General features: G+C 41.5%; 3 protein-coding genes across 4 annotated transcripts in view; 2 read left to right on the forward strand and 1 right to left on the reverse strand.

The window, feature by feature from the left end:
- SNAP23 (synaptosome associated protein 23) lies at positions 1 to 21,502 on the forward strand. Its single transcript, XM_081890784.1, has 8 exons — positions 1 to 185; positions 11,748 to 11,856; positions 12,215 to 12,256; positions 12,696 to 12,744; positions 13,696 to 13,813; positions 15,964 to 16,113; positions 16,807 to 16,951; positions 18,686 to 21,502. Exons 2-8 carry the CDS (start codon positions 11,800 to 11,802, stop codon positions 18,749 to 18,751), a joined length of 627 nt encoding a protein of 208 aa, XP_081746910.1. The 5' UTR covers positions 1 to 185; positions 11,748 to 11,799; the 3' UTR covers positions 18,752 to 21,502.
- Positions 1 to 24,890, forward strand: part of GANC (glucosidase alpha, neutral C) — a 146,054-nt gene that overhangs the window by 97,977 nt on the left and 23,187 nt on the right. The gene's annotated exons all lie outside the window — the stretch shown is intronic.
- The window catches only part of LRRC57 (leucine rich repeat containing 57), a 10,765-nt gene continuing 5,744 nt past the window's right edge, over positions 19,870 to 24,890 (reverse strand). The window contains exons 6-7 of one of the 2 annotated variants that reach the window (XM_081890674.1): positions 24,251 to 24,333; positions 19,870 to 20,141 (exon numbers count right to left, since the gene is read on the reverse strand). In XM_081890674.1, the coding sequence (XP_081746800.1) occupies positions 24,292 to 24,333 (42 nt within the window). In that variant the 3' untranslated portion in view covers positions 19,870 to 20,141; positions 24,251 to 24,291. Of the gene's footprint in view, positions 20,142 to 23,427; positions 24,334 to 24,890 lie in introns of those variants that run through there. The other variant, XM_081890673.1, reaches the window with a different exon arrangement.

Consider the following 24,890-nt stretch of genomic DNA (forward strand, 5'->3'; position numbering starts at 1 on the left):
GACACCTCGTCGGTCAAGAAGGAACTGGAGGGCGGAGGCTGTGAGGAAGTAGCCCGGGTGGGGCTTGGCCGAGCGAAGGGGCCCCCGCAGACTCGAGGCAAAGCGGAGCGGCCTGTGGCGGAAGGCCCGAGCTCCCGGGTGCGGGGCTGGAGAGGAGGGCGAGGGCTGGTCGACTCCGAAGCCGCGTGAGTGAGCCTCGAAAGGGAAAGCAAGGAGCGGGCAGCGTGGGGCGGCGGCGGGGAATCCGGGGATGGGGAGAAGCGGGCTCGCGGAGTACGTGTGAATGAGTGCAGCGGCGTGCAAGGGAAGGTGCGAGTGCGGGGTCTGCTCGGAGGGGAGGTCGGGCGAGGTGCCGGAGGGAGGTGGGGCGCTCGAGGTGCCCGGGAAAGGAAGGAGCCGGCTGGGCGTCTCTCGGCTGCATACACACATATATACAGGGTATATATCTCTATATATAATGGTCGGCTGGGCTGGAGGCTGAAGCTGGGCCAGGATCTGCGGCGAGTGGCCCAGGAATGCGGGCGGATGAGGAGCCCTGCGGAAGGGAGGAAGGAAGGAGGAGAGAGGGAGAGGCGGATAGTGCAGGAAGCGGCGAGGAGGGAGGGAGAGGCAGGCAGAAGCGCCGCTCTCGCATCCCCGGCAGCGGAGGGACCTCGGCGGGCGAAGCTGCCCTGCCGCCCCTTCCCGGCTTCCGGGGTGCCTGCCTGGGACTGGCCTCCCTTCCAGGCCCCGCTTGGTCTGGGGAGTCAGGGATTCCTGAAGGAATGTGGCCAACTGGCTTCCTCTCCCCAGAGCTGCCCTATATTTAATGCTATATCATTACTACATAAGATGTGAATCCTTTTCTGAGCCCTTAATTCCTGAGGGTGGTTTAGAATGGAAAGGCACTTAAGGGAGAAGGTAACTTTTATTTTGGGGCGTTCCCAGAAGAGGGTACATAAAACAAGTGAGTAGGCATTTCAGAGTAATAGCAGTAGCTGGTTTATGGAAAACAAGAGTTTAAGGCATACTTTTATCCTTCACAGTATGCTCCACAATTGGAAGTTCACTCAGGAGTCAGTGTTGTAGGACACCTGCAAAGGCCCAGACCAAAGCAGGGTCTATTGGTCTTTTTCGTCCTTGCTGTTAGTGCTTTTTTTGTGACCTCTCTCAGAAAAGCTATTCGTTTAAAACACATGACTTCTTCCAAAGAATCCTGGGAACCGTGGTACGTACACAGTTCAGGAGTATGGTCGAGGGCAAGGAGAGCAACTTCCACTCATTCTCTACTTCAGGGCAGTGGTACACATTAGCCCAAGAAGCAGAAGGCAAATGACTGGGCAGTGTCAGAGTGGCTGGAAGAAAAGCTAGCAAAGGATATACAGTATTGCCCAAATCTGGACCCAACACTAGGTTGAAAGCCTTTACATCTTCATAATGTTGAGACCATGATATAACTTGAATCTTTGGTAAGGTACATGAAGTAGATTGTGCAATATGGAGCTGTTCATCTTATTTCCAATAATTCAGTTCTGTCCATGCTTTCTACACTTTTGCTATTTCCTGTTCTTCTATTCTCCCATATGGTTCCCCATTTTCCCTTCTACTTGATCTTTTCTAACTCCTCCCACTTCTTTTTTCTACTCTTCACCCCATGTATTTTGTACGTAGAGATAACTATTAACTATTATATGTAAACATGCTCCTTCCTCCCTTGAATGCACAGCCCTATGCAGCAGCGTCTGATCAAAGAGCAGTCTCCCCTCATCCTCTACCCATTCAGTACATTATAAACTATTCCAGGCTGTGTTGGCTATTCTCCATCTGGTTCATAGTCCTTCTGAGGACTATATTTGCCATCAGCTTTGGTATCTCATGCAGCAGACAAGCTGTTAGTGAAATATAGAGCACAGCTTTTTCAGAAGCCTTCAAAAGTTGCTTGCAGGAATCCCAGGAATCCCCAGTTTCCAGGGATGAGCAGGAAATTACAAGGCTGCCATAAGCTTGTCTTCTTGTATGACTTGAGGTCTTGTTCACAATAGTACTGGCCTCTCTTGCTACCATGCACATTTATCTCCTTAAAAGTTAGGGTAGTCAGCAGGCCTATGCATCTAGCACTATCAGCTTACTTTCATATGTTAGCACCCCCACAACACTTGCCATTCCTGAGTTTTATTCCCTTCTCTTGTTTCTTAATGTAGTCATACTCTTAAGAATACTACAAATAGTACTCTATACATTTTTAACTTAGATGCATACATACTCAGTTCTGTTTCGTTTTGACGATTAGGACTGGGATCCAAAGAGCCCCTTGTGAATGTTGAAGGCAACTGTATGCATGCATAGAGGATGTAGCAATTTTCCTTTCCAGCCACAACCCTTCCATTGCATTGAGTGCCAAGCTGGAGAGTCTCCAGACTTTCAGGGAAGGTAATGGGCTGAGGGGAAATGGGGAACTGAATAGCCTCAGAGCATTCAGCCTTTAAGACGCAGTTTAGAGAGGGAAAATGAACATCAGGAATAACTTGATGTTCCATGGCGCTGATGGTCATATCCTACTTACAGTTTTAATATATACAAAATAGTTGAGCCATGAGGTCTGCCATGAGAATTGCATCAATGTTCCAACTAACCTAAATAACCTTTTTAATAACATTATTTATATCGCACATTTGCTTCTATCATACACTTCAGAGTAAGTCACAAAGTCGTAAAAGCTATTTATTCAGGAAGTGTTGTGTTTGTGACTTCTTCAGAGTAAGTCACAAAGCAATAAAAGATATTTACTCAGGAAGTGTTCTGTTTAAAGATATAGGCTGTGTTGCAAATCACTATGTTCACGTGTTTCCAATCCCCCTTTGCACAGTGCATGCTACCAAAGTTGGTGCTTTTTCTTTCTGCACAGCAGTCGCTTGTGACTACTGAGTAACTTCTTAACAAAATTTGGGGAACTCAGGAGGGGATTAAAAGTGATGTGAAAGGGTGCATTTATAAATTAAAATTGGCAGTTATTCCCCAGCAAGTGGAAGTACTTATACTCTGGTGAGGAGCTGTTTCACTTCTGGCACCATGAATATCAATACAAAAGATAGTTTTTTAGCAACAGAATGCTGGCTAATATCACAAGGGGAATTCATTGCTGGGGATTTTAGAAATTCCAGCATTGTCTGTCTTCTAGCACTATTGTGCTGTTTCATTTTTGTTGACCAAGAAGTTGAGAGAGAGCGCCTTACATCAACATGAAAGTATGCAGTCACTTGAGACAGCTTTATAAAAGAAGTTTCCTCCCTAAGAAGCAGCCTATTTGTGGGGAATTAGTTGTTCCACTACTAACTGTATTTTGGATTGTACCTTGGGTTACGGAGACCTGTTTGCTCATTGAAGTTACTCTTACATTCAATGATCAAATCAAGTAACATACTTGCTTTTGTATAAATGCAGTCTCCAGAACTGCTTCTGTAACTTTGGGTCTTTGGGTCTTTTCTAAGGTAGGAGCAGGTATTTGGAGTTCCTTTGCTGTAGAATACATGAACACTACCTCCAAGACAATGTTCATACCCACAAATTCTTCTTTTCAAATTATCTTTGAATGTGACAACTACAAAAGTTTTGAACAACAAAGCAGAAGCAAACTACAAAATGAAGTCAAATTTATACTGGTTTACCTGTTGTGGCTTTTCAAAAAAATATTACGGGAAGGGTAGTTTGAAAGCTGTGGAGGTTTTGATTTGTAGTGTAGATAGTAGATACTGCTGTTACTTTACTCTAGAAGGCCTTCCTAAGTAGTATTTAGGCTATTTCAAGTGTTAAACAAGCAAAGCAATCAAGATGCTGTTCCTGTACTATCTGAAAGAGCAGCAATAACACTATTGTCCTTGTAGCATATTTAGGAAGCTGATAAAAAAGACAGGAAGAGATGTTGAGTGGTGTCTTTGTTTTCACATTTATTTACTTTTTAGTCAGTGTAAAGTAATAGGGAAATAACTTCTCTGCCGCAAAATAGTACTAGTACAAATGCTGTTGGTAGCTAATGTGTTGCAAAATTCTTGGATCCTTCAGGCTTCTGATGAAATTTAAGTGTGCAACTTCAAAAAATATCTGCTTGTGATATTCTGCTAAATATTCCTGATGCTCTTCTTAGTTAAATTTGTATTGTTCAAGTCCCAGGCCATGTCAAATACATGCGGCAAGAGGTAGGGAACCTCCTCCAACCATTGTGAGCCATTTTGACAGATTGTTGGGTCTGCCCACCTGTTAAATCACTTGATGCCACCTATTTAAAAAAATCTGAATCATGAGATCATAATGGAACAAAAAGTTTATTTTAAAAACGTCTAACATTCAATAGTCAACATGCATGTCTGGGGGAAGGTTTTAAAAATGCCCAGACAACATATCAGGAGAGCTAAGACAAGCTAGGAAGAAATGATAGATTGTGAGGAGGAATGTAAAGGTAAAAATGGAGAATGGAATCTTTTGTGTCAGGTTCAGGGGATGGGAGTGGAATGGTTTAAACTTTAAAGGAAATGCTGTGGGCTGTGCACTACATGAAAATTAGCCAAATTTTAACTGATGTTATTGACTCATTAAAATTGCCTGCCCCCCTGGAAGTAATACGCTAGGTATGGGTGGACATTTTCAGAGGAATCTATTGCTTCTGAGGAATATATGACATTGTTTCTGAATTATTGTTACTGTGGTCATTTTGCTTGTTACGCTGTGGTCTAAACCACTGAGCTTCTTGGGCTTGCCGATCGGAAGGTATGGGGTTTGAATCCACATGATGGGGTGAGCTCCCATTGCTCTGTCCCAACTTCAGCCAGCCTAGCAGTTTAAAAGCACACCAGTGCAAGTAGATAAATAGGTACCACTCTGGCGGGGAGGTAAACGGCATTTCCTTGTGCTCTGGCACTTGTCACGGTGTTCCGTTGTGCCAGAAGCAGTTTAGTCCTGCTGGCCACATGACCTGGAAAGCTGTATGTGGACAAACGCCAGCTCCCTTGCCTGAAGAAGAGATGAGCTCCACAACCCCATAGTCGCCTTTGACTGGACTTAACCATCCAGGGATCCTTTACCTTAACTTTTTACCTTATTGTTGAAAGTTGTGATTGTGGCAACTTTTTAGGGAGGCCATAATGCTTTTTCTATGGGAAGTGCTAGTGTATTTTTTTATATTCTGATTTGATTCCCTGTTGGTATTTTTCTCTCTCAAGAACTAGAGGACCCTAAATCAACAAAATTATATCTTCTGAAGAAGATACTAACTGAAAAAGATAGCATTGCACAAAGGAATAGCAGTTCATTTTTTAGGATTACGGCAACAAAATTCAGCTTTAAATTGTTTAGCAATTATAATGATTTATTAGAAAAAAGAGGGAGTGAGGGTGTTTTTTGTTGAAGTCTTAACAACATAGTGCTAAAAATCAAGGGGGGGACACAGGGTGTTTTAAGAGCTGAAATCACTGTTGCCAGCAAACCTCAAATTCCTAAGATAGTAAACAACTGAGGCAGAGTAACAATAATTATTACCTTCTGACTCCAAGGTAGAAGAACAAACTTGATTTTTGTTTGTGGTAGAAATTGGGAAAGATCTTTTCTGCATGTGGGCAATTATGTCATTCTGCCTCTGCATACTCCATATTCTCCATTCCCTCCTAGATTCACCCTTGTAGGTTAACATAGCAATTTTGCCTCCTGTGCTTTCATTTCAACAGAAATGAAACCATTTAAAACAGTAAATATTTGCCTTCCTCAACTGTGCTGTCTTGGACTAGACTAGAGCAAAAAATCTAGAGGGCTCAGAATTACAGAGGCTAAAAGTGAGGAGCAAAGAATTAGGGGGTGTTAAGATGTGGATGAGATGGGGGCTTTACAGCTTGGCATTTTCTTTGTTTGGTCCCAGCTGCTGCACTTGGTATATGATATAAGAATGTGTTTTGCTTAGGGGTGGTCTCTGTATGAAAGAGAGGTTCCAAACGGACGCGTGAGTGTGGACCGGGGGGCCTGGGACCCCGGCGGGAGGATTAGCTTGCGGTTCCGTTCTCCCGCGAGGGAAACGGCCAGGCGATTCCGCGTGATTGTGTGAGTGAACGAAAAAGAGACATAATAGAGTATGGGAAAGAGTCAGAGTACATGTAGAAGGGGCCCCAGTAATGGGACCAAGGACCCCATAGATCCCAATAGTCCTTTGGGACAGGTTTTGTTGGCTTGGGATGATAAGGACATAAGACCCTATAGTAGGGGATTAGTCAAAGAGACAATGATTAATCTGTGTAGAGTAAGGTGGCCAGAATACCCCATAGGACCCGATGAAGGGTATCGTTGGGATCCAGATGGGGAAACAAACCCATACTGGATCAAGCAGTTGAAATTCTATTTGATCAAATCTAAAAAAGATAAAGAAAGACCATACATAGAATTATGGTCCCATGTAACTTTTTACGGGCCAGATCCACCACCATTGAGACAATTTCCACTTAAAGAAAAGAAAATAGAGTCTGATGAAGAGACAGCGATACCTCCACCCACCGGTGCACCCCTGGCAGTGCCTGGATTGGCCGACCTCCCCCAACCACTGCCTCCGCCACCACAGCCTGGCTGTCGTGGAGGACTCAGTGATTTGCCTCCGGACTATAATCGTGTGAGTCCGACCCCCGCAGTCAGGGCGACCGCACCCCCATATGAGACAGCCCCGTCATCCGGCCCAAATGTTTTGAGGCCCAACGATGGTGTAATGTCTAGTCCCCCTCTTTATGAGATGTTAAGGCATTCAAGGCTACGAAAAGAATTGGAACAGTGTAAACGAGATTTGGAGAATTTACCGTACAAAGATTATCCATTGCCGGATGACGACTCAGACAGCAGTACTAACTTGAGAAAGAGAAATCCATGTATAGTACAAAATTATCCCCTGAGGGAAACCCCTGGCGGAATCAATGCAGCCGGACAGCCCGTAATGGTATATGTGGTCAGCCCTATAAAACCCTCTGAACTCAGAGAATTAAAGCAAACTTTGCCTAAACTACATGAGAATAGTCAGGAGGTAGCAAACCTCCTACAAATGTGGATGGGACCACACATATATACATATACAGAGTTGATGTATATATTGGGACATTTATTCACTCCAGAAGAAAAGGCAATGATACGGAGGGCAGCAATGCAATATTGGGAAGTAAGGGAACAGGCGCGAGTGGCTGCGCCCGCGGGTAACCAGGGGGCCCCGGCGGCAGTTCCGCCGGAGACCAAATTTCCTATAGGGGACCCAAATTGGAATATAAATAACCCAGACCATCGGGTCCAGCTTACAGATTTAAAAGAAATGATTTTGGAGGGTATCAAGAGGGCAGTGCCTCAAAGTACCAATTTAACCAAGGCTTTTGAGGTTAATCAAATGAGGGACGAGTCACCAGGCGATTTTATACAAAGGATTAGAGAACATTTGACTAAATATTCCGGAGTTACGCCGGACTCTCCAGCATTTGATAACCTGTTAAAGATGCAATTTGTAACCAAGGCATGGCCTGATATTCAAAAGAAATTGCAAAAGATGAATTGGCAAGATGCCGCGACTATAGAGTTAGTAAGAACGGCACAACAGGTTTTTGTTAATCGTGAGGTAGTCAAACAAAAGCAAAAATGCCAGATGATGGTAGCGGCTATCCAAAAGGCAGGAGAGGAGAAAAAGAAAATCGGAGAACAGAATGGGAACCGAGAATTTCAGACCAAGGGGAATTTCCGAGGAAGTGGAGGTTACAGAGGCAGGGGGTCTTATGGACCGGGCAGGGGCTCTGGTCCTAGGACCGGAACAATAATATGTTACCGATGCCAGAAGATGGGTCACTTTGCTAGGGAGTGTAGGACGCCGCGGAACCAGATACCCGATGCGCCTGTCAGACAGAGACAAGGACCTCCCCGAGATAATGAGGACACGGGGACCGAATTGTATAGTCTCTACGAAGACTAGGGATGCTCCGGCTCATGCTCTGGGACCCGGAATGAGCCACTGGTGAACTTATTTGTGGGTCCCTCTCGGAAACCTGTTGTGTTTCTGGTGGATTCTGGGGCAGCCCGATCATCTGTTTCTGTAAATATACCAGGAGTAAGGAAAACTTTAAAAACAGTCAAAGTGATAGGGGTAAGTGGCAAGTCCACCGAAGTCTACCAATTAGAACCAAGCAAAATTGTTCGGGGGGAAAAGGAAATCAAAGCATCCCTGCTGTTCATACCAGAGTCAGGAATAAATTTATTAGGTAGGGATCTCATGGTTTCATTGGGGTATAGATTAATGGATGAGGAAAAAGGAACTCCAATGTATACACTCCAGCTGGAAGAAGAGAAACAAATCAATCCTAAAGTGTGGGTAGATGGAAAAACTATGGGGAAGATGGAAATGGACCCAATAAAAATCACAGTGAAGCCTGGCATTACTCATCTATGGACCTCACAATACCCTATGAAACGAGCAGGGAGAATAGGTTTGCAGCCGGTGGTCGACGCCCTTTTAAATCAGGGGCTTATAGAAACTACGATGTCACCTTTTAATTCACCCATATTGGCCGTACAGAAGAAAGATGGCAAATATAGGATGGTACAGGATTTGAGAAATATAAACAGCATAGTGATACCCCGATTTCCCACCGTGCCAGATCCTTATACGTTATTGAGCCGGATCCCTCCTTCCACTCGATGGTATACAGTAGTTGATTTAAAGGACGCCTTTTGGGCATGCCCTCTGGACAAAGACAGTCGAGATTTGTTTGCCTTCGAGTGGGAGGATGTGGAGACCGGTCAGAAAAGGCAGTACCGGTGGACGGTCTTGCCCCAAGGATATACAGAGAGTCCTCTGTTGTTTGGACAGGCACTGGGGGAAAGATTGAGGGAGTTTAAACCCACTGGATCCAACAAGGTTCTGCGGTATGTAGACGACCTACTATTGATTGGGAAAAAAGAGAAGGAAGTTAAATGTGATTCTATTCGGCTATTGAATTGGCTAGGTGATTTAGGAGTTAAGGTATCCAGAGAAAAATTGCAATTCACTGAGCGGAGGGTTAAGTATCTGGGACATATTTTAGATGGGGGAACCAGGCAATTAGACCCAGATAGAGTAAAAGGGATCATGGAACTACGACCACCTAAAGATAAAACTGATGCAAGAAGAATGTTAGGATTATTGGGATATTGCAGATTGTGGATAGATCAGTATTCAAAGTTGACTCAGTTTTTGAATAGGAAACTGACAGGAAAACAAGAGGAGGTGCAATGGGACGAGGAAGATAAGGCCAGGTGGGAAGAAATTAAGAAAACTTTAATAACTAGTCCGGCTCTGGCCCTGCCAAATCTACAGCAGCCGTTCCACTTGTATGTGACAGTGGCTGCTCAGACGGCAGTAGGAGTCCTGGCTCAGAAAAGAGGGGGGCAATATCAGCCAGTAGCTTATCTAAGCGCAACCTTAGAACCAGTGGTTAGAGGATGGCCGGCGTGCATTCAAGCGGTGGCTGCAGCGGCCGAATTAGTATTGGAAAGCAGGAAATTGACCTTTGGAGGAGCACTGATAGTGCACAGCCCTCATCAGATAGGCGCAGTACTGACAGGTGCTGCACCCACCTGGATGACGGACAGGCGCCTAGTGCAATATGAAGGGATACTCAGAACTGGAAATGATATAACCATAGGGACAGATAGAAATTTGAATCCAGCGGAATTCCTAAGAGGGGAGCGGCAAGAATGGGAACTCGAGGAGCATGATTGCCTTAAGGATATAGAATTAATGGCCAAAGTTAGGGAAGATCTAAGCGAGGTACCTCTAACGGAAGGGGAAAGATGGTTCGTAGATGGATCTAGTCATGTGAGGGAAGGAAAAAGAAGGTCGGGATACGCAGTGGCGCCCGGAGACGAGGAGGCGGCCGAAGACCTGGAGGACGACGAGAACGGCGACGACCAGGGCTTCCAGGAAGGGGAGGACAAACAGTGGTGGAGTCAAGGGAATAATAATAAAACTTGGCCCTCTCCCCTCGGAAATATTACCAATATGAGCTTTCTCCTAGACCCGGAGAACAGAATGCTAGAATGGAAAACCCCCGATGGGTTTTACTGGGCTTGTGGGAGCTATGCTTACAATAGGTTACCTTTAAATTGGGTCGGCTCATGTGTATTGGCAACCTTAAGACCTAGTTTCTTCCTACTCCCTTTGCATACTAAAGCAAAACTAGGAGTCCCAGTATATGATGAAATAGGACCACGACGAAAACGGGGAATCCATATAGGAAAATGGACAGATACAGAATGGCCCCCAGAGAGAATTATCCAATATTATGGTCCAGCCACTTGGGCAAATGATGGCACAGCCGGATCCTTTGGCAGAGATCCCATCTATTTGCTGAATCGCATTATCCGTTTACAGGCAGTTGTAGAAATAATTACTAATGAAACAGCCGCAGCGTTAACCAAATTAGCTAAGGAAAGTGCTAAAAGCCGAACATATATTATGCAAAACAGGCTTTCTTTGGATTATTTATTAGCAAAAGAAGGCGGGGTTTGTGGAAAATTTAATCTTACTAATTGTTGTATTGAAATAGATGATAGTGGGAAAGTGGTGAAAGACATAGCAGACCGTATGGTAAAGTTAGCACATGTACCGGTCCAGACTTGGGATGGATTAAATTTTAAGGATATGTTTGGTTCATGGTTCCCTAAATTACCTGGTCTGCAGGCCATAGTGGCCCTAATTGGGTTAATTGCGGCAGGATGCGTTTTAATTCCATGCATTTTGCCAATCTTCGTTAGAACTATCAATAATTCTTTGTCCCTCCTAGCAGAACGGAAGGTATCCACATATTTCATGAAGATGCAATATGCCTCAGTACCTACATCAGATGAGGAAGCAGAAATAGCAGCCCAAGAATTATTATGTGAGTTCGAGACAAGATACAAAAAGAGGGGGGGATTGTGAGAAGGAGTAAACAAGGTGTGCCTCGAACTCAGTTGTAAATTCCTGCGGTGGGCTATTGTAAATTCCAGCATTGGGTGCAGGGGAGCCAGGTCAACAAGATAAGGAAGTAGAAAGAGTCTCTAAATAAGTTTAGGTTTAGAGAGTGTAGAATGGATGATGTATTAGTACCATGTCTTTGATGATGAGCCAGATTGTAAGCCAAGCCTCGAATGAGGGGCGGCAGCAATAGGGATAAAAACTCTTGCCCGTCCATTGTTCGGGGCTCTTCGTACCACCCTGGGACGAGGAGCCCGCCTTTGCAAACGCGTATAATAAAAGGGAAGTAATAGACCTTATCTCGGTGTCTCCTTGTCTCATTGTAAGTCCACGTAAGAAACTTCTCACAAAGGGTTACACTTGTTATCTGTGTCTTGCCTGATTCCAGCTATTATAGTTATCTTTCTGATCAGGTCACCGAAAAATGGGGCTGGGCTAAACTTGGTCTTTTCTCATTCCTTCATTTGACTAATCAACTAAAAGTGCAAAACCTCATTTAAACTTCTTACTGACCGAGGTGCCTGTGTGAATGGACACTGCTTTTACTAAATTATACCTTTTAAGCAATCAACATATCTCCAATAGGGGCTATTTCATTATGGCTTTTCCCTATAAATTCCAGTCATTGATTGATATTGAAATTTTAAATTGTGTGTTCCTTATCCTAAGAATTGAGCTGAATGTAAATATAATAGGAACTGTGTTACCACATCTTTAGAGCACTTGTATCGTTTGACATTTATTAGAATTCTGCTTGTAAATAATGTATTCTTTGTTACAGAGGAAATACCATTGTTTGTGTATAGTCAGAGATCAGAAAATAAGTGTTCATCATGGCTGAGCTGTCGCCTGATGAAATTCAACTGAGAGCCCATCAAGTTACAGATGAGGTAATTACATTAGATTATTCTCTTTCTCCTGTGCTTGTGTAGTGGAAAGTAGACCTCATATTAAAGAAAGCTATTTAGGATGCACAAAGCCCTATCATAGTAAATGAGATTTGCTGTCCAAAATGGTTTCTGTACCACTGAAGAAAAAACCTCTCTTAATAAGTCAAGCTTTTAATTTAGAAAACAAAAATACTGTTTTCAGAATATTGCTATTTGAAATGAACAATATAACCTAGTAGGATCTATTTAGATTCAAGAATATAACATCATGCTCACTTATATGAAACTGTATATAGTGTGATTACTAAATGTCTTTATAAGTCCTTATGGCTGAAAATAAATCTCTTTTTTGTTTTAGTCTTTGGAAAGCACAAGGAGAATTCTTGGCCTGGCCATTGAGGTAAGGAAAAGCTTTTGCGGGAGTGAGGGATGAGGAAGAACAAATCAAATTGTTTGAGAGCAGTTCATTCCTGCAGTTTTGTTCCCAGCTGTTGCTATTTTTAAAGCATGTGGGTGCCATTATGAGGTATGTGTAGATGATGACTATGGGTGGAACAGCTTTGAACTTTAAAGATTTGCAATGCTGCTGTATTTAGGGTTCAAATTCAAAATAAATTAGCTGTCAGATATTTGCATCCGAATTGCTCATCTTGTGCAAGATTCTGAACATACTTTTACAAAAAATGGACTTCCTTGAGGTTTTCATGGTGCTGATGCAAATATTGTACTCTTCACTAGAAACACTGTAGAATGGCCTGTTGTAGTCCAAACTTGTGTCCAATTCTAGCATTAGATTTTGCTGGTTTTGTATCTCCTATCATTTTTTTTCTTCCTTACAGTCCCAAGATACAGGAATCAAAACCCTCACCATGCTAGATGAACAAGGGGGTGAGTTGTGCATGTGTAATAATAGATAGATAGATAGATAGATAGATAGATAGATAGATAGATAGATAGATAGATAGATGATAGATAGATGATAGATAGAGTGATGGCTCTTACATTGGCTTGCTCAATACGATCTTTGTTGGTTTCAGCCTGGAATACAAAACATAGCATAAAACTGCCACTAAACTAGAAAGATTAAAACAAGCTGTTTATATCATGCTGTGATTCAACCATTTCTTCAAGAGCTGGATTAGAATAAGTTTGTTTGGTAGTATTATGGCTCGGGTTATCTAAAATATATTGCGTGCAGCATGCAGTATTTTTTTACTTCAGTTTTGAGACCTGAGGCACATGAATATTGTTTCTTCCTTCAACTTAAGATCCCGGGATGAGTTGCAACATTAAAACACAACATTAAAAACAGTTTAAAACAAATTGCAATAATAAAAAATAAGGTGCGTTCTAAAATTATGCACCTCAAGTGTCTAAAGCCAGGGTAAATAGGTGTGTCTTCAGCATCCTCCGGAAGCTGTATAATGAAGATGCTAGATGCACCTCTGGGGAGGAAGTTCCACAGAATAGGGACCTCCACAGAGAATGCCCTCTCTTGCTCCCCCACCCCAAACCTCTGAGGGTGAAGGAACTACCAAGAGGGCCCCCTCTGCTGAACTCAGCATCCGAGAGTGTCTGTAGGGAAGAAGGCAGTCTTTCAGATATTTGGGGCCTGGGTCCACCCAGGTGTGGATACTAGTGTGATTCACTTGCATATTATTGGTATTCAAAAAACGTTTCTCTTGCAACTCCAAAGTTACTTTTTAATGCATTTCCTTGGTTCCCCCCTTTTTTTAAAGAAGCATTTTGAACACAAACCATTAAAGTTCTCATCTGAAGATCAAGCATCTTGCAGCATTCAAGTTCTCTAAAATTCCTTTTCCTTTATACTTTTCTTAGAACAGTTAACCCGTATAGAAGAAGGAATGGACCAGATAAACAAAGACATGAGAGAAGCTGAGAAGAACTTGACCGAGCTCAACAAGTGTTGTGGTCTCTGTGTCTGTCCTTGCAATAGGTCAGTTAAAGGCAGGTTGATGAATTCCAAAATTCAAGGGGGAAAATTGAGGCCATTGAGAAATGCTCAGAAGATCAAGGTTGGGAGTTTTTTTTAACTGGTGTGCTTTAGACTATTTCCCCAAGTTTAAGTGGAAGTTCTAAATTTTTTAGTAGTACAAATTCCTTGAACTTGATTATGTGTAAGGGCAAAAGAAAAAGTAACAATAAACGCTTGGATGATCTTAGTTACCACTATTGAATGTTTTGCGTATATATTGCTCAGTGCCAGTATTGTTTGTTACTGTTAAAATAATACCTGGTTGGTATGGTTAAGGTACAGATTTCACACAAACACAGAGTAGGTTGACTAGAAGCAAGGGATATTTGGAAATGCTTTGAGAGGATGGCAGGCAGGAGTATGATATACATTCTAAATACCTATTTTCTTCTTCCTTTTGCTATCACATTCTAACTCCTTTTTCCTGGAGAGTTCTTAGCTTGTTTGAGGGCTTTTTGTGATAGTTCTAAATAGTCTTATTTTGACGTATGTACATTTGAGAGATCTGTGTGGAATCTATTTCAGTTTGCTTAAGTAGAGGAAGAGGGACTATAACCTTCTTCTAGTAATTTTGGGATGGTCTGGCCTTAACACAAGTAGTGAATATAGCACTCACAGAATTAAGTTTCAGTACTAACCCCACTTACATGGAAGTGACCCCCATTGAATTTAGTAGGATCTTCTTCTGAGTAGACGAGGGTTGCAGTCTTAATCGTTTTTTCCTTTTCCCTGTGTTAGGGTTAAGCTGCTTTCCCCCTCCCCTAAACACAAACATAATCTCAGCTGTACTTTTGAAATAGTTTGTTTGCTAACAACTATTTATCTGTTTGCTGGTCTTACTGCTCACTCTTTTCTCATTCTCTCTCCTAACCACCCCACTTTTCCTTGCTTAATAAAATGAAGATTTAGCAGCAGAGGTTGGATTCGCTTAACTGGTCAAAGTGGACTTTAGAAAAAGGTCAATCTTATGAAGCAGCCTGTACTGTTAACCAGCTGCCTGAAGGTGATGTTCTAACTGGGTGCATATATGCATGTGCATGCTGTCTTAACATGCAAGCTATTTTGTGATGGTCCGTAGTTGTGTTTGTATCTGTGCTATGTCGCTTATAGATTGTGTTTAAACTACTTGTTCTGGCCTCATAAACCTGAAATAGTCTTCTAGGATGATACTATTGGATTTTGGATTTTGTTTTGGGAAAAAGGTGGATTATATACAATGGGGAAAATGTTGGAGGAATATTGTGAAATAACACTAAAAGCTAACAGTGGGGGTTTTCTAGTCACTGTTAGCTCACATAAAGTTCCAAAACTGCATTCGTTTTTAGAAATTATTTCCCATATATCTATACCAGGGACGGTTAACCTATAGATCTCCAGATATTGTTGGACTCCAGTTCCTATCATGCTTGAGTGCTGACTGAGACTCATGGGAGTTGGGAGTCCAAGAACATCTGGAGGACCACAGATTCCCAATCCCTCATGTATACTATTCCGTGAATCACTGTCTTACGTACAACTTGTTAAAAACTCTAGTGGTGATTTGAATTTGGTCATACAATATTAGAATTCTGAACTACTGATACTCTATTCATCTGTTCCAAAAATATAATGCTGGGAGATTATACATTATTTCTTCTTAAACACGCATTGTAGCCCTATATCTTAGACTGCAATTTGGTTGATTTTCTTTAACATAGCAACCATTAGTAGCAGCAATGAGGCTGAGGGGTAAGAAAACAGTTCGGATACCAAAGCAGTTCGAGATTTAAATATAACATACAAACTTTAGAAAAATAAAATGGTTGTGTTTATTTTTGTATAAGGTTGCTCCCAGTGTGAAATTATATGTCTTAAATTCACTTGCTATATGACATTTTTGGTGCACACACAAAACTCAGTGCAAATGTAAAGAATGTGCATTTGAAAACATGAACACACATCAGGAAGTCCGGATTGGTTGGGTCTCGCTATGGTATTTTCTGTGGCAAACCTGGGGCTATTACGCTGTCATGTATGAAACAGTCCTTTCTATTACTAGTTATATTGCATATTAGGTTTGTTAAAACTTTGTATCTTTGATCTAATAATGTGCGGTCTGACTTTCCTTGTAGAACAAAGAATTTTGAGACTAGCAGAGCTTACAAGACAACATGGAGTGATGGTATAGAGAATGATCGTGTAGTGTCTAAACAGCCAGGGCGTGTTGCAAACAATCTGCAACAGAATTCGGGAGGAACAACATCTGGAGGCTACATAAAACGGTAAGATACTTCTCCTGCCCACTCCTGAATATTTATAGGACTAAATGCTTTTCTTCGCAATAGTAGTGACTGCATTTTGAAAAGCTTAAGCGCAAACCTTTTGACCTGGTCCACACAATCAGATCTTTGCTCCATTAGCCAGGATATACATAAGCTCCATGCAGTTGCACACAGCTGGCGTGCTCCCGATTCACTTTTCCCTTTGTGTGAGTGAGGGAAACAAGCCAAGAAGCCATAGTTAACCACAGCATCTCATTACTTTTGAAGCAGGAACTATGGTTAATGAATTCCAAACAATTCAGAATATGAAGTCATGTTTTAAAGTTGACTTATGAATCCTGTCTTGACTGGAAGCCATTAATCACCCAATTTATAACTAGAAGCTGTGGTTAACTACCATTTCTGGAATCTTTTCTACTTTGCACCAAGGGGCTTTCCATAGGTTCACAGAGCTTCTGATTTGATCATTCAAACAAGGCTATTCTGTGTAATTCATGAGATCATTCTGAGACACTTCTAGTAGATCTATAGTGTCCCTAGGTGATTATATCACTTTCTGATTCAATTTTTCAAACAAATTTGCGTAGAAACCTCCATAGCAGAAAATACTTCTGAAAACTTGGGATGCGATAACATTCGGGAGACAGGAACTTGGGATTTCTCAATGTTGGTTTCCCTTGATACTTTCAACAGGATAACAAATGATGACAGAGAAGATGAAATGGAAGAAAACCTAACTCAAGTTGGAAACATATTGGGGAACCTGAAAAATATGGCCGTGGAGATGGGCAACACAATTGATACACAAAACCAGCAGATAGATCAGATAAACATTAAGGTAAGAAACGAAGAATTCAACTATTGATGTCTTAATGTTGGTAAATCTAGTGTCCAGGTGGACAAGTTAATAAGTCTTCAAGGCCACAGTGCTAAGCTGTAGCCAGATACACTGTGTATTTTTGTTATATTTGTTGTTGTTTTAGTTTTATTCACACCACTTAAATATATTTTTATATATTGTGGTAGAGAAGTGGTCTAAACAAAAACACATTCCGATTTAGCAACAGGCTATAGCCCTTTTGCATGCATAAGTCAATATCCTTGTACCCAGATGATGGGTCCTGCAGCTAGATAGGATTAAACCTGATCTCATGGCAAACTCTCCTGGTTGTGGTCCTTACCAGTGTGAGAGCCAGTGTGGTGTAGTGGTTAAGAGCGGTAGTCTCGTAATCTGGGGAACTGGGTTCGCGTCTCCGCTCCTCCACATGCAGCTGCTGGGTGACCTTGGGCCAGTCACACTTCTTTGAAGTCTCTCAGCCCCACTTACCTCACAGAGTGTTTGTTGTGGGGGGAGGAAGGGAAAGGAGATTGTTAGCCGCTTTGAGACTCCTTAAAGGGAGTGAAAGGCGGGATATCGAATCCAAACTCTTCTTCTTCTTCTTCTTACATATAGAAACAGTGATTACCTCAGATACAATTCTTGTCCCACTGTTCTGGATTCTGTTGTAGCACGCGGTGTAGAAAATCATGATAAACATTATACTGATAGGCTGAGATATAATATTCTATATGCCTTAGATTTTTTATCCCAATGTTTAGCAGCAACAAAAATAAGACAACTGAAAGCAAAGTACATTTTCGAGAAATCATGGAAAGGAACCTCTGTTCAGCTCTGTGCTTGAATTGCTTTGGTTTGTTTTTTTTACCAGTTTTTACATTAATGAGATATAAATGCACAAATCAGAGGTACCATAGTTATTTAGGAACATGATATAAGACCCGGAAAACCTTGATACAGATCTCCTGAGGTATGAATACAATTAAGTGACTGTGGTTTACACAAAAGAATACAGCACTATTTCCCTGCCTTGGCTTCTCCCATGCTCCCAGTAATATGAGTGTGAGAATACTGACCTACTTTACTTAGCTAAAGATTGCTCTTTATTATATATGTGTGCTACATATTTCCTAATAATTTGATTATATCACAATTACTGCCACTAAACAGTTAACTGAATAGGAAGGTTTAGCTGCTTTTGGAAAACACTCTGGCGTAGTTTGGGTTGGACTTCCTTGAAGCAGGGTGTGCCAAATATGGAGAGTGGTCCCAAGATTGTCTCCCATCATGGATTTGCTGTTCTTAACATACAACAGATCATGGAGAAGGAAGTTGGCTCAGATACGTAAGGCCCAACCCCTTTAGGACTTCATTGATGAAAATGAGTGCATTGAATTTTGCTCTTCTAGAACACTTCTAGAAGCCAGCTTAAATCCTAAACTGCTGGTGTAATAGTCAGCCAGTGGCCAGTTCACCCAGGGTCCAAAGCATTTCTTCCAGTACTTTAAGCATATCTTCATTGGTAGGTGGTATTTGCTCTAAATTCTGAATGAATTGCAGGAGTGAAAGGCTTTTCTGCTCAGATGGCTTCAAGCACCACTTAACTACTGACTCGCCATAATATCAAACTTATTCTGAGCCAGCTCCTGAAGAAATGGTTGAATCACAGTATGATATAGTTTGCTTTCATCTTTCTAGGTTAGTAGCAGTCTCATGCTATATTTTGTATTCCAGGCTGAAACCAACAAAGATCGTATTGAGCAAGCCAATGTAAGAGCCAAAAAACTCATTGAAAATTAGCAGCCTGCTTCCAATTCTTTATCCAACTGAAGACGTCCATTTTATCCTACAAACCTCAATTTCCAAAGAAGAAAGATGGCAGGATTCAGAAGAGGGAACAAAGCAGGACATGCATCATATGGCTTCTTTTGTTGCTTGTATACAGAGTCGGTTTGAGAATCCAGGAAAATAGCACAACAGAGACTTGGCTTTCTTATTCTTTTTAATATATCCTCAGGGTTTCGTTTTCTGGCTTCAAATATTTCCATGGTACCTTCTCCCCCTTTTGCAGTAAGATGTGTGAGTGTGAGGCAACTGAGCAAAGGCAGAAGAGGATGCATTCAGTGAATGTCATTACCTCACTCAATATTTCATGTCATCACTAAAATGGTGGATGAGTCATTTTCATGAACTTTGCCTTAAAGCTGACCTTAGTTTACAAAACACCTAGATTTCATGGTCAAACCATACATGATGGGGGGTGCATTTTATATTCTTATAATTGGAATATGTGGTTCAGCAACTACTACTTTTGAGAATGGGGCTTTTAAAAACATCATTGTTGGCATTCTATATATATATATATATATATGAGAGAGAAGTACATTTTCTGAGCCATAGCAATTCTCATTTGGATAACAAGGGGATGTGTAGTTCAGCTACAACAAAAATCCCTGTATAGTTGGACATGGGACTCTCACAAAACTTTTAGGAGTTTATCCCCCATTTTATTCCTGGGTGTTTGTCACCAATCCTACTAGTTACTGCTCTACCCAGACATACTTTCTGGTGGCGGAGGACCTAGGAGAGGTGAAAGGGCTTACACAGCACCTAATGATCAACTCAGGATTCCAAGCAAAACACTTCCAGGTGAAGAGCTCTGTTGCAGATTATTGTATGAGTTGCCAGAAAACATCTTTTCCTTTTCTTGGTAAATGCTGCGTATTCTTTGGTTGCTGGTACTGCTGAAAAGAGATTTTGATCTGCGAAATGTTCCATCAAAAAGCAACGTTTGGAAAGTTATGCAGAGCTTAAGGTTGAGTGAAAACTATTTTGTAATGCTGTTTCCTAAATAAATTCATTCTTCCCTACACAAACTATGAATCTAGTTGTGTACCAAAAAGCCGACATCTGGCGACCAGCATCTTGAGATATTTATTCGGAGCAAAACACTTACAGGATTTCTAGAGATACATCCAAAGCAGGGCACAATCTAGTTTCCAATGAGAACAAAAGATACGGTTGCTACAGTGAGTCCGCATCTGCTGTGGCTTGATAAAACTCCGTTCTTTAAATTGTTTTGAATTGACTACAGTTGTGTGCTCACCTGGTTTTCTTCAGCAACTCATTACAAAATAGTTGTCTCGTCTTTTAGTTGGAACCATATGCCTATTCAAGCTTCAAACCTGTACTGAAATACAGCATGTGAAAGACTGAAGTCAGTATTGAAACATAGCTTTGCTGCTTCTATCTTTCTTATCATGAGACTGAACTTGTGTTTATTGTACAAACTGTAAAGCTGTGGCTTGGCTGTAGGTTATGCCTGCTCTACAAATTGTGATCCCTCAAGCTTGAATGTACACCATCAACTATGCATTGTGCCTTGCTAGGCCCTTGTGAACTAAGCCTTTTGTGTAATCCTGAAGCGGGTAGCAAAGCTTGGAGCCCATAAGGAACTGCCATTCATGGCTTCTAGACTACATTTAATTTGATGGGTTGCAAGTTGTGCAGGCCTTCTGTAGTGAGTACTTAGTTCATTTCTGTTTCAGGATGAAGGTGCTTGATTTAGCTTACTTATAGGACTGGTTCAATGAAAAATGTTACAATTCCAAGGATTCTCAAGAAAGTTTTAGTTCACTCTTCTAATTAAGAGTTCACCAAACAGCATTGGAATCATTTTGTTTTCTAAAGAGATATGGACTTAGTGCTTTGTGCTGCTATATGTTTAAGCTGAGTATTTATCATATGTAAAAATTATAAACTGATCATAATTTGAGGGTGGAGCGTAGTTCCCAACCCTTCCATAGAAGAAGAAAAAAGTTCATGTAGACGGTTTCTGAGTGCTTTTTCTTTCTAAAAAGACTGCCCTTGTGCCTTGTGGTGGTTGCTGCAGTAGTCTTTTAAGTCTTGCCAGACAAGAGCTTAAATCAAATTGGTTCATTGTATTGTCACTTCCCATAGATGACAAGAGGATACCTCATTTTTCTGCCACTCTGCATATTAATTCCAACTGAGCCATATATTTTTTTATAATAAGACAAAGCTCAGTCTTCCATGTAACCTCCTGTCAACAAGGGTGAGGTGGTAATTCTAGCTGTGTAGGGTAGAAACTGCGCACATCACTGTCGGTTTGTTTACTTGTATTAGTAATAGTGAAACATACGATCCTCAAAGCTGGAAATGGCAGTTCGCACACTAAACCTTACTAGTCTATGGAAATAAAATGGTGAACATTCAAGTGCTATAATAACTGTTACTGTTAATTTCTGATTTACCAGGCTACCATCACAGATGAAGTAAAAATGTGGCTGCCTAATGCACATGTGTTCACTAGCCTTTGTGGAAACTCTACAGCAGTGTGAAAAAGTACTTGGATGTGGATAGCATAATTTCTTGTGTTATAATTCTTAAATAGCTTTTAACTGCATAGTGCTCTACATCAAACTATACCTTATTTTCTGCTTTCTAGATTGCCCATTTTAAGCTGTAATTAAGCGAATGCCTCAGGTTTCTACTTGCTGGACTGAATAAATTAACTTATGGTTGCCTGCATTGCCTGTCTCTTTCAAAAACACATGTAATGCTAACTAGCATTGAAAATCAAACTTAGTACTACCTTGTTGCCTACTTTAGAGAGAATAAGCTACATATGATTTTCTCATCTGAGAACTCATCAAAACTGACTTCCACTGAATGCTTTTTGCTGCTGCTGCGGCAACCGTTTCTAAATCAACCTATATTTTATGTGGCAGAAGAAGTATAGATGCCTTCAAGTATTAGGAGAAACTCAAGCCTCAGATATTCTCCTTTCCATATATTTGTGTCGTAGCATAACCCCTGAAGTTTGTCAAGTTTCTGAGGAATTTCTAAGAATTTAGTGTCACACTGGCTGTGTACAATTCTTTAGTTTTGTGGGGGTGGCTTAATCTTGCCAGAACTCTCCCAAGTTGCTGTTCTCCCCAAAATGGAACAGTTGATCCATATGGTCTTTTCTAATAAAATCTTTTCTCCTGCATACTTGTTTGATCCCTACTCCTCACTAGCTAGTAGAAGATAAATATGGTTGGGGAAGGGGGAGAATATACGCTTAATGTGCATAAAGGTTCTCAAATCAGGTTTTCTTAGCATTGCATAATAAGGGTGAGTGGTAAGGTACCTGAAAAGGTGAGCTTTAACAAATACATCTGCCCAACTTTGCACTCAAATTTTGGTACATATGATACGAGCACTCATCGTCTGATTTTGCAGTCATTTTATATCACTTTCTAGATCTTTACAACAACTATGTGAACTAAGTTAGCTGAGAGTTAGTGACTGACCCAAGGTAGGAAACAAAAACAATCAGTTAAGTGAGCTTAACATGTGAAACAGCACATTCTCAGAGTACTTTTGCAAGACCACTTAGGTTTTCAAATGGCAACTTCCAAGTCACACGCATCTCCCTGAAATTTAGACTCAACAGATGTGTTTTTTGTACTGCATGGAACTGTATATGTAAGAACTGGAGGTGGGAGGCAAGAGTACAGTCATACCTCGGGTTGCAAACATGATCCGTGCGGGAGGCACGTTCGCAACCCACAGCGCTGCGTCTGCACACACGCGTGTTGTCATTTTGCACTTCTGCGCATGCGTGAGCACCGAAACCTGGAAGTAACCCATTCTGGTACTTCTGGGTTTGGTGCGGTCTGCAACCCAAAAACACGTAACCCGAGGTATGACTGTATATGGGTATAGTAAAGGTAAAGGTACCCCTGCCCGTACGGGCCAGTCGTGTCCAACTCTAGGGTTGTGCGCCCATCTCCCTTAAGAGGCCGAGGGCCAGCGCTGTCCGGAGACACTTCTGGGTCACGTGGCTAGCGTGACGAAGCTGCTCTGGCGAGCCGGCACCAGCGCAGCAGACGGAAACGCCGTTTACCTTCCCGCTATAAAGCGGTACCTATTTATCTACTTGCACTTAGGGGTGCTTTTGAACTGCTAGGTGGGCAGGAGCTGGGACTGAAAGATGGGAGCTCACCGCGCCGCGGGGATTCGAACCGCCGGCCATGCGATCGGCAAGTCCTAGGCACTGAGGTTTTACCCACAGTGCCACCCGCGTCCCAGTATATGGGTATAGGTATGACTTAAAGGCTGTATTCTTTACACAGCCTTTAAACTCAAGCTATGAACTCCTTCCCCAGCAATTAAATCCAAGTTACAAAAAAAAAGACTATATGTTGTTCCTTCAATCACACCCAAAGCAGCCACCAGTAGCGACAGGCATGCATATTAATCTTGACAGCCACACACTATATAGAAAGATGAATTATACTGTACTGCTTTTTTTCCTAGGTATTTTATTTTAAATAGTTCATAAGGAGCAATGTATTTTACAGGAACAATTTTAGCTGTGCATATTTATTCTTTACTATTCAGATTACATGATGTGAATTTATATATTAACTGAAGTTTGTCAAAAGGTGCCAAAAAGCTTAAGACAGTTGTGGATGCAATATCTTTTTAATAAAAATATACAAGTTATTCAAGAAAGTTGCATATTTTAGGTCCTCCTGGGTGCTTTGTATAAGGCAGTAATAAGGTGATCATCCCCTTTAAGCAGTTGAGTTTGCTCCTGCCATGAACACAGAGTGCAAAGGTGTCAGCTCCCTCCTCCCTCAAATACAGTGTAGACATTATGAACCTGTATTTCATTCATTTAGCATGCTCAGGTGAACTAGAGGGCATTACACCATCAAATGGAAGACAAGCCATTCAAGGGGAGGTGAGCATGAGATGAAGCTAGGACAACTATTTTTGATTAGACACATTGAGCTACTATCAGCCCAATTACTTGTGCTTTCAAATGTACATGATTTTTATTTATTTTTAAAAAATACCAGTCTCCTCTACACTATAAAACATTTAATGCAAAGAGATGACTTTGCATTCTAGAGTTAATCCTGTTACAGAACCTCAGTGTACTCCTTGGCAAATGTTCCCCTTAGTGTTATCTCCATGTACTCCATACTTTATATAAGACTGCCAACATCTGTAATAAAACCTCTGCAGCCCAAGTGAGTTCTACAACATTTTTCTTCTTACAACATAATGATCCCTGAAGATGGAGAATCACATAAGCAGAAGTGCCTTGTTAGCTGCAAAGGTGTAAAGCGTAACGTACAAGATAAGTTTCACCAATTCCTGGTTTCACTTTGTGGCCTTAAAAACAACATATTCAACCAGTTCAAAGTTCTCTTGCAGTTAAAGCCTTGAATTTCCTTCTCCTGAAAAGACTTAGCAGCATATAAGCTATGTGCATCACACCTCTTGTCTCTCCTTCATGAAAGAAGACCGGTAGCAATCCATCAGGCAAATTTTTTCTTCGTGGCTGTGAATCTCTCCATGTACTTAAAAAAAAGAAGAGGATAAAATTAGGAGTTTGGGTGGAATAAATGCAAGATAAAGAAAGATAAATGAGAGATCCTCAAGAATGTTTCCTATCCAGCAGTTTCTTATACTAAACCAATTCAAGATCATTGGTTGTAGCCATTGTTCATCCAAAATCAGAGCAGGCCAGCTGATATTAATTGACATGACTAACTTTGGTCTCTTCAGTTGGGTCTACTCAGAAAAATAACTGGTTAGCTACAAACTCCTGTTCTGCGCTGGACAAATGAATTAGAAAATTTAAAAGTAAAATAGTATTAAGTAATTGATTGAAACAACTCTCTTCAGATTCAGAACAGAATTGTAATATTCCTAACTGAATGTAACTGTACAATGCTACTATCTGACAGAAGTCTTGGAAGTAGGAGAGATTAGGATTCAATGAGGGACAAGACACTAGTCAAACATTTCCCCCCGATTTCATTCACCAATGGAAGCCTTATTTTCCCCCAAGCCTATTGGTTTACAGCAGGGTGAGAGAGGGGAGAGCAGTGGCGTAGCGTGGGTTGTCAGCACC

This window comes from Podarcis melisellensis, assembly GCF_964234715.1.
Source record: "Podarcis melisellensis genome assembly, chromosome: 1".
Taxonomy (NCBI): Eukaryota; Metazoa; Chordata; class Lepidosauria; order Squamata; family Lacertidae; genus Podarcis; species Podarcis melisellensis.